Consider the following 17,500-nt stretch of genomic DNA (forward strand, 5'->3'; position numbering starts at 1 on the left):
AAGAGTACAACAAATGGAAAGTCATGAGGAAAAATTACATGTTTACAAAATATGCTAAACAAGAATAAGCTAAACTAATAATAAAAACATAAATCTTCCCATCTTTTTACAGTAAATAATTCATAATGCTATGCATACAGTAAGGGTATAGGGTGATATAATAAAATATATAAATATAAATATATATATAAATAAAATATTTATAAACAGACAGACCGACAGACAGACACACACACACAACACACACACATATTATATAAATTATAAAATATTTAAAATAAAATAAAAAAAAAAAATAAAAATAAATAAATAAATAATTTTTAATTTATTAAAATTAAAAAAAAAAAATACCAAACACACCACACACACACCAAAACCCCCACACCCACACCCCACACCACACACACACACCACACACACACCCCACAAAACAAACACCCCCACACCCCACACACCACACACACAAAACACCACACACACCCCACACCCCACCCCACACACACCCCCACAACACACACACACACACACCCCACACACCACCCCACACCACACACCACACCCCCACACACACCACACACACACACCCCACAAAACACACACACACACCCCACCACACACCACACACACACACACACACACACACACTCACACCCCCCACCCCCACACACACCCCACCCCACCCCCCACCACACACACAAAAAACCACACACAAAACACACACACCCCACACACACACACACACCACCCACACACACCCACCACACACACCCCCACACACACACACACACACCACACACCCCCCACCCCCACACCCCCACCCCACCCCCCACCCCCACACCCCCACCCCCCACCCCCCCCCCCCCCCAAAACCCCCAAAACCCCAAAACCCCACATATTATATATATTATTATATTTATAAATATATATATTATATATAATATTATTATATATATATAAATATATATATAGTATAAATATATTTAATATATATTATATTAATAAGATATTTAAAATATATATTCTATATATAATATAAAGGGTATATTATATATTCTATTAATATAATAGAATAATAATAAGATATATATATATTAATATTATATATATATAATTATTATATATATATATACCACCCAAAAACCCCAAAATACAACATACTCATACATTCAACCCCCCAAAATATTAAATAATTTCCAAAAACCCCCACACACACAACACACACCAACCCACACAAACACACACCCAACCAAAAAACCACACCCACACACCAACACCCACCACACACAAAACCCCAACACACACACCCAACACAACACAACCCACACACACACACAACCCCAACCACCCCACCCCCCACACACACACCCCCACACCCACCCCACCAACCCACCCCCACACCCACACACCCACACCACACACCCACCCACACACACACACACCCACACCCACCCACACCACCCACACCCACACACACACCCCACCCACACACCCACACAACCCCCACACCCACACCCACCCCCACACACCACACCCACCCCACCACACCACCCAACCACCACCCACACCACCCACACCCACCACCCACCCACCCCCACACACCCACACCCACCCACCCACACACACACCCCCACCCCCCCACCCACCCACACACACCCACACCACCCAACCCACCCACAAACCCACACCCACCCACACACACACACACACACACACCACACACACCCACACCCCACCCACACCACACACCCACACCCACCCACCACACCCACACCCACCCACACCACACACACACACCCACCCACACCCACCCACCCCACACACACAAACACCCAACCACACCCCAACCACCCCCAACCCCCACCCACACCCACCCACCCACCCACCCCCACACACACACCCACCCACCCACACACACACCCACACCCACCCACCCACCCACCCACACACCCCCCCCCACCCCCACCCACCCACCACCCAACCAAACACCCACCACCAACAACCCACACCCACCAACCAAACACCAAACCACCACCAACCCCCAACAAACCCCCACCAACACACACAAAACACCCCCCACCCACACCACCCCCACCCCCCAACACACAACCCCACCACACAAAAAACAACACCCCCCACACCCAACCCACAACCCCCCACCCACCACCCACAACACCACCAAACCCACCCCCCACACCACCAACACCAAAACACCAACCACAAAACCCCCAAAAACAACCCACACACCCACACCAACCAAAACCCCAAAAACCCCCACAAAAAAAAAACAACCCCCCATTTAAAAAATACAAAAATACATAAAAATACCAATACATATATAATATAAAAAAATAAATAATTTCATACCCCCCAAAATTATAAAAAACAAACAAAAAATTAATTACATTTAAAATACTACCCCTAATAAATAATTAAAAATTTTTTAAAATAAAAACCCAAAAACCCCACCCACCCACCCCACCACACAAAAACCACCCACCCCCCAAACACCCCAAACCACATACATTACTACATAAATAAATAAATATATAATACATAACTTTACATATATATATAAATAAATATATAAATACCTATCTATATATGAATATATATATATATATATATATATATATATATATATATATATATATATATCTGTATATATACACATATATACATACATAAATACATACATACATACATACATACATAGATATATCTTGTAAATATATACAAAAAGCAAGAAAAATAGTAGGCATGATAAAATACAACTTGTAATAAGAAAACTATAAATACAGACTACACAACACACACTGCTGACAAGCAAAACTTACAAATTTAATTTTGCAAAATGCCAAACGAGAGAGCTACAGTGCCGAATAGATATGTAAAAAAAACTATTTTCTACTTGTGTGAACATCTTTGCCTTTATTTATCACTTATTATGGAGGGTAGAAAAGAAAAAGAAAAAGAAAAAGAAAAGAAAAAGAAAAAAAAAAAAAAAAAAAAAAAAAAAAAAAAAAAAAAATCAATTCAAAGTTTAAGGGGACAGTCTGGGTGGGTATGGCCCCCATGGGCATTTCTATAATTGTGCATGTGTTGGAAAACTCCCCTATGAATATTAAGCCCCAATTACGTTGCCTTCTTGCGTAATGGGCATTACTGTAACTATATGTCCCTGGGTCTTCATTAAGTCTCGTATTCATGTTCCTTTTATCAGTACCTACAATATTTCATGGTAACATTACCCTTCAACATGATTTAGAATAAGTCCAACCCATATATTATATACAAATTTTTGCCTTTTTTGTCTTAATTTGAAACCATGAACTTCGGAAATAAAAAATGGAAGCCAACAGTTTGGTGGCAAAAACTGTTGTTTTCATAAAATTATAATTATTGTATTATTTGCTCTTTCACACGCTAGAATTTTTTTTAGGCAAGTTTCCAGGTTTTGGAAAGGACCATTACCCAACCCCCCAGGGAGACAGCTCAAAGTTCTCTAGTTCAGTGCAAGTGCTATTGTGTGATCTACAATCATAGGCAGAAAAAAAAAAAAACTGGGAACATATACACCTCTTGGCAGACAGTCCCCTTAATTCTACTGTTTTCTAGGCCAAGTCACCTTTCAAATATCTACTTATATATAACAAGGGATTCTATGAGAAACTTGAAACTTTTCCAAATTTCAAATGGCTCGAAGAAAAAAAATCGCAAAGATATCACACTTTTAGAAGTAAAAAAAAGTAGTCATATGACTCTATGCATAAAGATCTTTAAAAATAGAAAAAAAAACACAATCATAAATGTCCTTTGAAAGAGACTACAAAATATTCATGCTATATGCAAAAAGCTTGGCAAGCATGTGTATTGTGATATCATTGACATTATACTCATAACAATTTCCTCACTTTAGACAACTGTATCAATATCAAACCAAATATAAAATAATTTGAATTCTTACAGCTATCAACATATTTCACTGAATGACAAAACAAAACATTTACAAAACAGAAAAAGTACAAAAAAATTAAAAGACCAACCAAATATCCTAAATATTAACTGATAAAAGCCATATTTTATCATCTTATTCTTTATTTTTAGCACCTCGTATGAAAAGAAAGTATTGTCTTGAAAAAATAATGAAGCTACATCCATTTCCTGCTGAGAGCAACAGCATAAATATCTTTATAGTTTTCAAAACATAGTTGGGCAAGACTAGTGTTGTCTGGCAGTAAGAAAGTACAAACGACAAATGCAAATTGATTCTTTGGCTGTGACCTAGTGATCCATAATCATCTAACTCCAACAAACCTTTGTAATTCTCCCTCTTATCCTGCCAGTAACACCTAATCTACCCTTCATAGCACAACTTAAATATGCTCTTGTAACAAATGAAAGGGTGATGAATAACGTAAGCAAAGGGTGCCAGTCTAGGTGCCATTAGCTACACCATGCATCATATGAAAGTGACCAATTTTACAAGCTGCTGATTACCAGTGTCGGGTTGAGCTCTTGCTCTCAAGAGTCTCCACTCTTTGGTTTATCTCTACACTATTGTGTCACAAGTCTTGCAGCTTATTGTATAACTGACACTATGTACAAAATGTAAATGCCTTTTCAAGTGCATACTGTATATATGATCTCAGCTACTTATCATCATCAACTGATCAGTGCATGACAGTGTCTCTAAAAATTTACTTACTGAATTTGCCAGTGTATAAATCAAAATAGAAGAAAGCAGAATAAAATTCTACTTACCTTTAAAAAAAAGAAAAGGGGGAAAAAAAAGGGAAATCACAACTCATGCACTGATCAGTATGTGCAAAAGTTCTTCTCTATCTTTTTCCTTTTAACACAAATATCAACTCTAAACAAGGCATGAACTCATACATAAACAATTATATATAACATGAATAAAAGAAATAAACATAACCCAAAGATTAAAAAGTACAATAATGGCAGGTGATGTAACACAGCTGCGAGGGACCACAAACTGGGCAGCAGCAGCAGCCAGGGCCTCCATGCGGACTAGGGAGGGAGAGAGTACGTACCTGGGCAGGCCGCGGGTCGAGAGGTCAGTGGAGTGCGAGCGGAAGTGGTGAGAGTGCGCGGGCTGAGCAAAGCGGCCGCGAGGAGCCCACGGCTCGGGGTTGAACCTAGAACACGACACCACCACATGCAACATGACAGGCACGCATCCGCCCGAGGGGGAGGGGGACGCACACAAACATACGCGCAGGTACACACACACCCCAAAAAGGACAGACATGTGCGATGGTGGATACTTGAGCAAAGTAATGTTAAATAATTCTTTTCTAGTGATCTTTTGGGTGTGAAGTCCAATAATTTAAACTTTGCTTTGAGAACAAACTTCAAAGATTTTCATAATGAATATAGTCTTTCCAAAAAGATTTAAAAATTGACAAAATAGCTACATTAAATAACTACAATAACAATAATGATAATTCATAATAATACTAATAACAATAATGATAATAATAACAATAATAATAAACTAGTAGCAATTGCATGATATACTGAATATCTCAGCTATGTAGAGCCACAAGCATCACCATCAATGCCCAACATGATACGAAATGGAAGTGGTGCAGGAGAGAGAGAGGGAGGGAGGGGGGGGAGAAGAGGTGATCCCAGAAAAGGTAATAATCATAATAATAATCATAATCAGTGGGAACTGGACACTACGTAAAACCGGGGAGGGGGAGTGGAGGAATTCATATATATTGACACTTGTCCTGTGAGCAACAGTAACAATGACAACATTAACGTGACGAAAGCAGGGAAAGGGTGCCGCAACAAACGCAAAAAAATATATCAGCCTTTTAATTTACCTCTCTATTTGTAAAAACTAAGAATCAAAAGTAAATTATCCAAAATAGGCCAGTAGCCTTATCCCTATACAATAACAGTCATTTTCCTGATAACGAGTAAGGTGGGGAAAGGGAAAAGGAGAAAATCTAATTCTTAAAAAGAAAACGAAAAAAAAAATCAAAATATCAAAAACACAAGAGAGAAATAGAGATAAACCATGCTTTAATTTAGCTGCTCTAACTACTCAAATAACAAAACTATAAAGAACCATCATATTCAGTCTAATCACAAGTCATACTTCTATTAACTAATTCATAAAGTTGTCCTGCCTGGTCTAATCTAAAGTTAAAATACAACCATGCAAAAACCTGACCCCACTGCCCTGTAGCCACACACAAATGCTCACTCATCAAGCACCACCTAGCTAATCACAAAATGGAAATATGCAATATAAAATAAGAGGTAAATTAAATAACACTCAATTATCAAAAAGAACTTGGTGAACTTCAATTTTAAACTCAGAATCTTAGTCTGTTCTGACTGAACTGAACTGAACCCATTAATCATTGAAAAGTTTAAATAAGTAACGCATAACTAAAATCCACACACACAAAAAAGACATTCATATATCATTTTTCACATGGTGATACAAACATAACCACACTATATATAGACAAAAAGATAAAATCTCTACTGGGTTGAAACAGTTGATGAAAAAAAAAAATACATCAAAGACACAGTCATCTCCCCTCCTGGGAAAGCACCATTCACGAACATATCCGAGTCCTATTCGCATAGCCTAAAGTATCAAAAAACTCCAAAGCTTTACTGCCCTACAGCAGGTAATCACAACCCCTAAGGAAACAGCTCAATGGTTAAGGTGTACCTCATAGCACAGGTCCTCATCCAGTACGGCAGCAACTCTCAGTGAGACTTGGGTTTCCACGCAACAAGTAACTAAACAATCTATAGCAACGGTAATTTCATCAACGTCCCAAGAAGCAGACACATCATCTTTTACTTTGTGATGACTGATATAATAATAGTTCCCTGAGCTGAGCCAAATACAAAAAAACAAAACAAAAAAACAAAGTGAGTAAGAGAAAGTGGGAATATATATAAAAAACAAAACCAAAAAAAAAACACCACCATCATCATAATATTAATAACAATAATTAAAAAAAATTAAAAAATAGAAGATGAAAAAAAAAAGGGGCAGAAAAACCAACAAGCCCCATTCCATATGCAGACTTTGTGAAGCAATCTGACAGCGTGAGAGGGCCCATTTTCCCCTTGCATCTACTCCTAATTCCAATTCCTGCACACACAAGTATCATTCTTTTACCTTTACCTTCCCATTATCATATCTTTATTCTTTTACATTTAATCTTAAAGAGGGAGCATGGGGTGGCACTGAAGGCAAGTACCGAAAAGTGGCTTTATAAAAAGAGGTCTTACACATACATATTGTGAAAGCAGTGAAAGGGTGAAGCTAGCAGACTAGCCCAAAAAGCCTTTGAAAGTCCACTAAAAACAACAACCTTGCAAAAATTCACAGCATTCTAAGTCAAGCTGCTACCAAATGAAAGTAAAAGTGAAAATAAAATAGAAAGAAAGAAAGAAGAGAGAAAAAAAAAAGTGACACATAGTGTCACAGCACATCAAATGATAACCTGAAAGTGATAAACAATCTGATATCCTGTTTTCTTATCTTTGAAAAATGTTATTTTCTTGTTTATCCTTTTTTATCTAAATATACTAGAGCTAATTAAATGAAGAAACTACACAATGAACACAAATCATCATTACCAAAAACAGCATTATCAACATCAAAATGTTAATCACTTTCAAGTCATTCATTTTATACAGCTACAGCATTAACTTCATATCATTTATATACCAATCACATAATAATACATACTGTGAGAATGAAGAAAGCTTATCAAGTCTAAATTTTTAAGGTGAAATTCCACACATACTTTCAAAAAAGTTTAACTCCGACTTTTGGAAACTTTTTTCATTCTCTTCTCTCAATACACATCTTTACAAGAAAGACTAAATACACATCAAAATGAGGGCAATACAATATGCGTTTCCTATCTTACAAGGGTTTGGATCTGAACATCTTGTGGACAGAATACATGTCCACCCCAAAACATTTGTAAAATAAAAAAAGACAGCATAAAGACATTGTTCCTCTCACCAAAATAAAAAGGAAACAGAACAGGCAGACCAGAGATCATTTAGATCATCAAATAAAAATAAAAACAATAAAACAGTGATTTAACCATCTGTGCAAGCATCAGCATCTGCTCACTGGCCCCACAAAGCACCGAGAGCAAGAGATTAAAACACTACAGCGCGATACCATGTGCTCAGTTAGAACCTTGTCTTTGGCTTTTGCTACATCAATTTTTAACAGAAGTTTACAACACATTGATTCTCTCTCACTTTTTTAATCAAAGAATTTGCTAGGTAACTATGACATTCCATTCCTAAAACAGAATCAGAGAATAAAAGAGAAGACATTAAACGGTGACAATAATCTTTAAGTGGCTTGAATCTTAAATATGAAAAAAATGATAAAAATGAAAAAGAATGTAATAAAAAAATAACAACAATACCAATAATAATAAAAATACTTATAATAATAAAATCTTTTAAGCTAACATAATTGATTTTAGAAAATAAGAATAAAACAAATAACCTCTGTTATACGAGTCAATTATTGTCACCTGAAATATTACTTAACTAAACTGTAATAACGAATTCAAAACTTAAAATCAATTAATGGTAAATACTTTAGTTGTAACTGTAATATTAGTATGATGCAGAATGGATATACTTTGTCTCTTAAAAGTATATCATTAGTACGATGCATTATAAACAATGTTAGTTTGTGAGAACATATTCATTAACACAAGGTTCTAACACTCACCCAATCACGCAAGAGAAAACAGTAATGAAAGAGATTAAAGGAATTTTAAAGAAAATTAAATGAACAAATGGACACTAGTGTTAAAAACATAAGAATCATGCAGTCACTTCCAATCCCATGCAATATGCAACTAAATACTAAAGTAGAAAAAGAGAGAGAACAAAAGTAAAAGAACTTCCTGGCATATTTCAGAACAATAACAGTAAAACTAAATAAATGAACGAAAACAAATCTAAAGAAACGGAGAGGACAAAACCCCAGTCTAAGGTAAGGCCGGTACCGCACCCTACGACCTGATGTTTATTTCTCCTTAGGTCTCTGGTATATTGAGGGTTACGTTGAAGGTCCTTGTTCCTCATTTTAAAAATCCATTTATTTACTCATTCATCTTTTGTTATGGGCAATTGTTTGTTACTGAAAGGATTCTTCTTGAATGAAAGTATGTAGCCACACAGCTGATTAGGCAAGTGCTTCCAAAAAAAGAAGGGAAAAAATATTATTTACAGGGGAAAAGGGGAGGGATGTGAAAGATAACATTCCAGAAACAACTAGTATGAATCAACCCCCTCCATTAGAAAAACAGTATCTGACTGTTTGATGGGAGCAAAAAAGCAAAACAAAACAAAAACAAAAACAAAAATTCATCCAAAATTATTAAGATGTTCCTGCATTTTGAGTACTGAAAGCAGGAGGGGGGATGGGGAGGGGGTGGGAAGAATCTGGGCATATATGTGTATATATTTATATATATATATAATAATGGAGAGAGGATTATCTACTCAAAAGTTCCCCACTTCTCATGCACCACCTCATTCTCAAATATTCAATGCTATGCCCTACAATGTTAGTAAACCTTGGTTCTTAACACACTTTCAGAAAGCACTGCCACTTCAAGAATTAGCCACAGTCTGGGAGAAGAAAAAGAGGAAAAGGAGAGAGTATATACATAATTATGCACTTTGTGTTGTCCGAGCCATAATGTAAAATCTCCGTTCAAGAAGTTCCATTTAGATTCTTTAAATATCTAGCTCTTCATCCTCATTAAAATAATATTCTGAAGCCCCTGAAAACCATATCTTTGGATCTATCTTTCCAACACAACGTGAAAAGATGAAGTGGCAGTGCCTCTGGATCACAGCCTCAGAGAAAAAAGATAAAGAGGGATAGTTAGTCAAGTACCTCACAGACAACCCTGCCCCCTTGCCTCACACAGCTAAGATTACAAGTGAGTGAGTGACTAACTGGCTGGCTGGCTGGAGGATTTCAAGCACCGCACACACCCAGGTAATTCTGGTCGTAAATGGGTACCTCCGTTACCCCATGAGGCATCCCTGAGGGGCGGTTCTTTTCAGGGATGCCCCCCTACCCCCCCATCAAAAAGAAATTACTTTCTAAGAATAACAAAGAAATACTGATAAATTTCTCAACAGGGTGCAAAATACATCTTAGTATGCAAGGCAATAAGAAGCTGTTCAAGGCTCTTTGTCATTGAGAATTTAAGCAAAGGTTGGTTTCCAATTTTACCAAACCTGAATCTAATATTATGTGAGAAAGCTAGAGATGGAAATAAAGTTTGAAAGAGCAAGAATAGGTAGATACAGAGGCAGGGAGAAGAGTAAGAGCAAAAGTAGGAGGAATGAGGGAGAGAGAATAGGAAAAAGGGAAAGAGGATGAGGGAAGGGGAAAGAGTAAAGGAAGAAAAGGGTAAAGGAAAATGAAGGAAAAAAAGGGTTGGGGGAAAAGGATAAGGGAAAAGAGAAAGAAGAAAGGGGGAGGAGGGAAGGGGGCAAAGAGAAAATGGAGAAGAATGAAGAGGGAAAGAGGCAAAGAGAAAAGGGAGAAGGAAGGGTGAAAAGAGGAAAGAGAAATGCGGGATGGGGGGAATATGAGGAAGGAGAAAGGAAGGCGAAGGGAAGAGGAAGAGGAAGAGGAAGAGGAAGGGGAATGGAAAAGCAAAATGTAGTAGGGGAGGGGGATGGAAAGGACAGAAATTTAAAGATCAAAATGCACAGAAAAAGAGCAGAGAAAAGGCAGAGGAGGAGAGGAAAGAACAACAGTAAAGAATATTAGAAAAGAAAGAAGATAAGCAAAACTCACATCAGAAACAAACCTTGAACAAACTCCTCTTTGTAAATGGTTAATAATCATTAATGAGGATTTGTTAATTAAGGCCAGAAGAATTCCACTCAAGAGACCTTGGAACACCACAAGAGCTCAATGATGCCACAAGTTTAGTTTGTTTTTTCCCCCAAGCACAAAAGATTGAGTTAGTAAGAACAAAGAACCCATAGACTTCTGCCCCTACTTGGAGGAGGATCAGGCCATCAGATTCATTCTTCCTCTTTACTAAAACCAATACAGAAGCCATGGCTGTTATGCATCTCGTATACATGGCCACATTTTGGAAACCTTTGAGGTTCTGTCTCTGGTTATCTGGTTGTGTGTGCAATTTACTGGTATTAATTCTTCTTTACAGGTCATTATCGTTATAACTTGTTTTAATAATTTTGTTAATGACAGCATGCATTCATATCATCATCTTCATGGTCTAGATAGCAATTTACATTCTTGCTAGTAGATGACAGGAGCCAAGCATGAGACTGTGAATTCAATTTTGCTGTAGATTTCAAAGAAAGTAATTAATCTTTATCTGATAGTCTTTGTATATGAGATTCCATAGCATCAGGGTTCAGCCAAAGAAAGAGGAAGAAAAAAAAGAGAGACCTACCTTACTGGCTCAGGAGTTTTCCTGTGCATGGGGGGAGTGTGAGTGACCGAGGTGGTGGTGGCAGGCACCCCTTGACTACTGCCAGTGCCTCCCCAGGCCTCCCGTTGGCCTGTACTAAGATTGGGCATGTGACTGGGTGTGGGCCAGCTGCTGGCCATCTCCCGCACAGACCCGCTCGTTCCCATCACGCCACCAGACGTGGTAGTTGTACTGCTGCTTCCTGAGCTTGATGAATGATCACTACTGCTACTACTACTGTGGATGTCCCGACCACTACTGGACACGTTATTATAAAAACTACTATGACTTGAACGAGGAGGTAACACTTGGGTGTATGGATTTGAATACTGGCTATAAGCCTGTGAGTAAGGCTTTGGGGACTTATTTAATGGAGAAAATGTTTGTGTGGGCAATGGGACAGCATACTGATGATAATGATGATGAGCTGATGATGCAGGATGGGAGAAAGGACCCATGTGATTCACTCCTGGGTATGAGTGGGGGGGGACAGCAGAAGGGGGAACAGATCTCTGGAGGGGGGAGGCTGAGTACGCCCTAGAGGGGGCAGGTGACAGGGGGGGCCCAGAACGAGATGGCGAAGCAGATACGGCGCGGGTCAGATTGGGAGAGGCTGGAAGCGGTGACCGACTAACCACACCGTTGCCACCATTGCTGCTGCTGCTGATGCTACTGCAGTTGCTACTGCTGCTGCCATTGCTGCTGCTGCTGCTTCTACTGCTGCTGTTGCTGCTGCTGCTGCTGCTGCTGCCTCCACTTCTCCTGGGGCTGTTGATGCTGTCACCATTCTGCTCCCGGTGGTGTTTGTGTGGCGACGGCTGTTTCTGCTTTGGTGACTGCTGTTTTTGGGGCGAGTGGAGCTGCTGCACAGCAGGCTGCTCGTGCTTTTGATGTTGCTCCTGTTGCTGTTGTTGATGCTGTAGCTGTTGTTGTTGCTGATCATGTTGCAATTGTTGTAACTGAGGTTGCAGAGGGATATGGTTAACGCGGTCGTGGCTGTGCGCCTCTGGAGTGCGACTCCGTCTTCTGGGCGCAACAGGTGGTGGTGGTGGGGGTGCGGAGTCAGTTCCCCCACCACCCCCTCCACCCCCACCCCCGCCCCCACTACTACTGGGGGCACTTGGGGGTCGACTGCTGGAGCGCGAGGCTCGGGGGAGTAAAGGAGAGGAAAATATACTTACTCTCTGAGGGGAGCTCCGAACCTTGTCTTCCGTCTGGCGGCACACTTCTGCAATGTGGAAGAGATCGTAATTTCCCTCTGAGATGATCAGAAAAAAAAAACAAAATGAAAATAAAATTTAAAAATTGACAGAATTGTTTACTTCAACCTTATGACTCAATACCACAACCTCACAACCTAACACTATGAAAACAAGTATTTCACACACTGATAAATCTAAGTTGGAATTGTTATCTTCATTAACATTAATATATTAGCATACTTTCCTTTTAATAACAGACCTTTAAACCAAGCTGAGACATCCACTTTCATACTTTCATATTTCTTGATAAATGGATAGTCAAGTAGTTTCTTGTACTTTGGGCGTTGGCGGTATTCCTTAATAAGGCTGTAAGAAATGGAATAAAATGGAACGGTTTACATATACAGGCTTACGCACTTCCAGATGTGAAATCATCAAATCTGTCTACATAAATGGGGGGGGGGGGAGAGAGAAAGAGAGAAAGAGAGAAAGAGAGAAAGAGAGAGAGAATGAGAGAATGAGAGAGAGGGAGAATGAGAGAGAGAAAGAGAGAGAGAGAGAGAGTATATTAAAGTCAAACTAACCATATGAATGAAAAACAAAACAAGCATGACTATCAAATCTTATCTGGAACTTTTGATCATCCAAATTTGCCTGAAAAACAGTCCTTTAACTTGACACCCTGACAACAAAGCATCCACATGGTGGAATAACCACCCCAAGTTTCATCTTATTTGTGAACTGAAATTAACTGGGGGTGGGGGTGGGGGGGCTGAGACATCTTGCTTATCTTTCAACAAACTCTTACAAAATTAAGAAAAATAGAAAAATCAAAGTCTCTCCCATATCTAACAGTAGGTAGAGGAATATGCACACTAGGCTGTGGAGAAATTCTGTATGGTAGCCAGTGCCTTCCCACCCTGATTCTGACCCTTGCAAATAAAAACAGAGACCACACAAAATTCAGTCAGCTAGGGTGGTGGGGGTTAGTCTAGTACAAACTGAAGGACATAAAATTTGCACAAGTACGCTACTATTAACCTACACCACATTAAATAAAACCTGGTCTAATGCAAACAGGGGGACACAGCATCTGCAAGACAAGTGTTCTACCATTGACCTACACCACATTCTAAACAGCACAGAGACAAGACCAAAACTAACAAACCCAGTATACAGCTACATACAAGACAAAAATAAATGACATCTGAACTCACCAATCTTTAACAAATTCACAGAATTCAGGACTAAAGTTTCCATCTTGGGGAAGAGATGGTGGATCGTCTTGTAGAACCTTGGTCAGCACCTGTGGGGTATACCACGAAAAAGTTACAACAATGAAAGTCATAATATCACAATTTTCTTCATACATATCTCTTGTGAGCATCAGACAAACAAACAAACAAACAAATAAACAAAATAAATAAAGGAAGTATGAAAGACAGATAGAATAGGGGGTTGGAGGGAGGGTAACGAAAGGAGGAGAAAAGTGAAATAAAAAGGAGGTGAAACAAATGACAGTAAGTGAAAGAGAAAAGATAAAAAGTGAGAAAAAGAAAAGATGTGAAAAAGTAAAAGAGAAGAGATAGAGTGAACCCAATGAAAGAAAATATGATTGAAGAGAGAAAACAAAAGAGAACAAAGTGGGAGAAGAGACAATGTGAAAGGGAAGAAGGTGAAACCAAAACAATAAAATGAAAGAAAAAGAGGAGAAAAAATGACAGAGAAAAAGAAGAGAGAGAAAAAGAAAGAGAGAAAAAGAGAACCAACAACCAAACGTAAACGGCACCAACCTCAAAGTCATTGCGACAATCTCTATATGGAAACTGCCCTGTAGCAAGCTCTACTAGAGTGATGCCCAAACTCCAAACATCAGCACGAATATCATAATCCGGCCTTGCGGGGTCTGGCGGGTCTATCCGTTCTGGCTGCAAGAGAACAACAATATCATCAAAACAAAATACAATGGAAGGAAGAATATGCCAACTCTAAGGAAATTCCAACAGTCCCTGTGCTACGACTGATCTTATTAAAGGCATGAAAGAAAAATACTTCTATAATAACTTTCATATTGAGTCTGAATAATGCCTTAACCTTTATATAGTACACATAGAATTAAAATCTTAAAAGAAACCCCAGAAAAAAAACTCTGGCTACAACTCTAACGTTAACCGAGCCATAAAGGGAGCCCCCAGTGTTACACCGAATATGTCAGGGTACATGGGAAAGATTGGCAGCAAGAGAAACATAAAATTACTCTTTTCTCTGCTCTTAGCTGCGCCATAATTTTCTTTTTAGATAGTGAGGCTAAAATGATGCTTTTATCCCACTTTCAAGAATGCAGACAGAGCCAAACAAGCACACAATTTTGTAGCAAGCACAACTTAGAGCAGGCAAGACAACACGTGACACGAAGATGACATCATGGCATGAGGGATGGCCTACAATGAATGACCCAGGACATCAATGCATCAAGTTCTTAATTACTCATACAGGTTTAATACCCTACTCAAAATTAGGACAAAATTGGAAAAACATCCTCATCCCATCTTTCATAGAAGCAACCACACACAGACTACTCACCGCCATGTATGCCGCGCAACCAGCACTACGAGTCTTAGCCTTAGAATCGACTAGTCTCCCTGAGATCCCGAAGTCACAAAGTTTAATGTTACCACGTTCATCTAGAAGGATGTTCGAAGGCTTGACGTCACGATGGATGACACCGTGGGATTCCTTAAGGTAGTGGAGAGCCTTTAGGGTCTGGTGAGAAAAAGACACTATAGATTAAAAAACCACAAAAACAATAATAAAGATATTCCGCCTGTTTGTTAAAAGTGCGAGAAGCCCAATCCATAAATCTTCACATATATGGACATGTTTATGCACAGAAATATATGCAAATCTATCTAACTGTCTGACAGATATGCAATTAACAATCTGCTTGACGAATATGCATATATGAATATTTATATGCATAAATACTCCTTGGGTTGGGTCTGTCCCAATTTTAACCCCGATGGGTCACACCGTGTGGCATCAAAATAAACCTGCTCAATCTGTGGCATGCGCTCAAAGTTGGCGCATTGCCGTTGATATCCAGAGCGGAGAGTTTTTTTTATCTTTTATTTTCTGCACCAGTCATCAAGGGCTTAAACAACCTGGCCCACTGACACTAATGAACAAACAATTTACTAAAATTCCACACCTCTATAAATAAAAAATTACCCAAACTACACACAGGTCTGACTAAACCCAAGGACATGACCTGCAGGGTACTCACAGCAACAGAAATTTTGCCGAGGATAGCCTCAGGTATCGGCCGCTTGTAACGCTTGGTGAGCTTGTCCAGACAGGTGGCCATGAGCTCCATACAGATCCAGACGTCTGAATCTGTGACGAAGCATCCTAGACACTGTACTATGTAGGGGCAGTCATGGGATTTTAATACAACCTCCAAGTCAAAGAAGACTCGCTTGGTCTCTTCTAGGTTACCCGACCGTCGCATTTGCTGAGGAGGAAAGGGAAAAGAACAATTATGCATTGTTATTAATTAATTAAGCATTAATTAAGATTTAATCACATAAGAGTTGATTAAGATTTCATCAAACAATAATTATTAAAATTTAACCCAATGCTGTGCTCATTTTCTATATTTTTGGCAAATGTCTCTGCACATAGATGGCCTTGCAAGTGCTTAGCCCCAAAGGAGTCAATTAGTAGACCTTGTGACCTTACCTAATTTAAATTGGCAGGAAGAACATATTTTTTACTAGTGCTATGCATATCGATGGTGGTAATTTCATTCTAAACATTATAATTACTATAATATTATAAACATTAGTAACAGCAAAATAAGATAGCCAAAAATAAAGAATAGAGAATGGATAACTTTTTCCCCAAGCAACACAGCCATCAAGCAATCGTCCAACATACCTTAACGGCGATAACTTTCTTTGAAGATTTGTGTAGCATTTTGACAACGTTGCCTGATGTGCCATTACCTAATTCTGATATGTACTCCATATCTTCTATGGTACTATTATAACTCTGAAATGAAAATGTGAAAATGATTATAAGTTTATTAGAAAACCAGTATCATTTTAGAGGCCCTGAAGAAAGGTAAAAACTGGTTCTTAATCAATCAAAGGCTTTACTCACATCCCACTATTAATTGATCATGAATTTAAGAGTTGAAATTACAATCAAACCTTACTTAAATGAAAGCTCATTTACTCCCTATTTCTAAAGAAGAGAGGAGGAAGTGGAGGAGGAAGTGGAGGAGGAGGAGGAGGAGGAGGAGGAGGAGGAGGAGGAGGAGGAGGAGGAGGAGGAGGAGGAGGAGGAGGAGGAGGAGGAGAGGTGGAAGAGGAGGAGGAGGTGGAAGAGGGAGGAGGAGGTGGAAGAGGGAGGAGGAGGTGGAAGAGGAGGAGGAGGTGGAAGAGGAGGAGGAGGTGGAAGAGGAGGAGGAGGTGGAAGAGTAGGAGGAGGTGGAAGAGGAGGAGGAGGTGGAAGAGGAGGAGGAGGTGGAAGAGGAGGAGGAGGTGGAAGAGGAGGAGGAGGTGGAAGAGGAGGAGGTGGTGGAAGAGAAGGAAGAGAAGGAAGAGGTGGAAGAGGTGGAAGAGGTGGAAGAGGAGGAGGAGAAAGAGGAGAAAGAGGAGAAAGAGGAGGAGGAGGAGGAGGAGGAGGAGGAGGAGGAGGAGGAGGAGGAGGAGGAGGAGAGGAGGTAGGGAGGAGGAGGAGGAGGAGGAGAGGAGGTAGGGAGGAGGAGGAGGAGAG

General features: G+C 39.5%; 1 protein-coding gene across 2 annotated transcripts in view; it reads right to left on the minus strand.

The window, feature by feature from the left end:
• LOC125046830 (dual specificity mitogen-activated protein kinase kinase hemipterous-like) overlaps positions 1 to 17,500 on the minus strand; it is a 30,805-nt gene that overhangs the window by 6,775 nt on the left and 6,530 nt on the right. For both annotated transcript variants that reach the window (XM_047644804.1, XM_047644803.1), the window contains exons 3-9: positions 16,658 to 16,771; positions 16,005 to 16,232; positions 15,305 to 15,484; positions 14,515 to 14,649; positions 13,939 to 14,027; positions 12,981 to 13,087; positions 11,502 to 12,747 (exon numbers count right to left, since the gene is read on the minus strand). In XM_047644804.1, coding sequence (XP_047500760.1) covers positions 11,502 to 12,747; positions 12,981 to 13,087; positions 13,939 to 14,027; positions 14,515 to 14,649; positions 15,305 to 15,484; positions 16,005 to 16,232; positions 16,658 to 16,771 — 2,099 coding nt within the window. The remainder of the gene's footprint in view (positions 1 to 11,501; positions 12,748 to 12,980; positions 13,088 to 13,938; positions 14,028 to 14,514; positions 14,650 to 15,304; positions 15,485 to 16,004; positions 16,233 to 16,657; positions 16,772 to 17,500) is intronic.

Source organism: Penaeus chinensis, chromosome 39 (assembly GCF_019202785.1).
Source record: "Penaeus chinensis breed Huanghai No. 1 chromosome 39, ASM1920278v2, whole genome shotgun sequence".
NCBI lineage: Eukaryota > Metazoa > Arthropoda > Malacostraca > Decapoda > Penaeidae > Penaeus > Penaeus chinensis.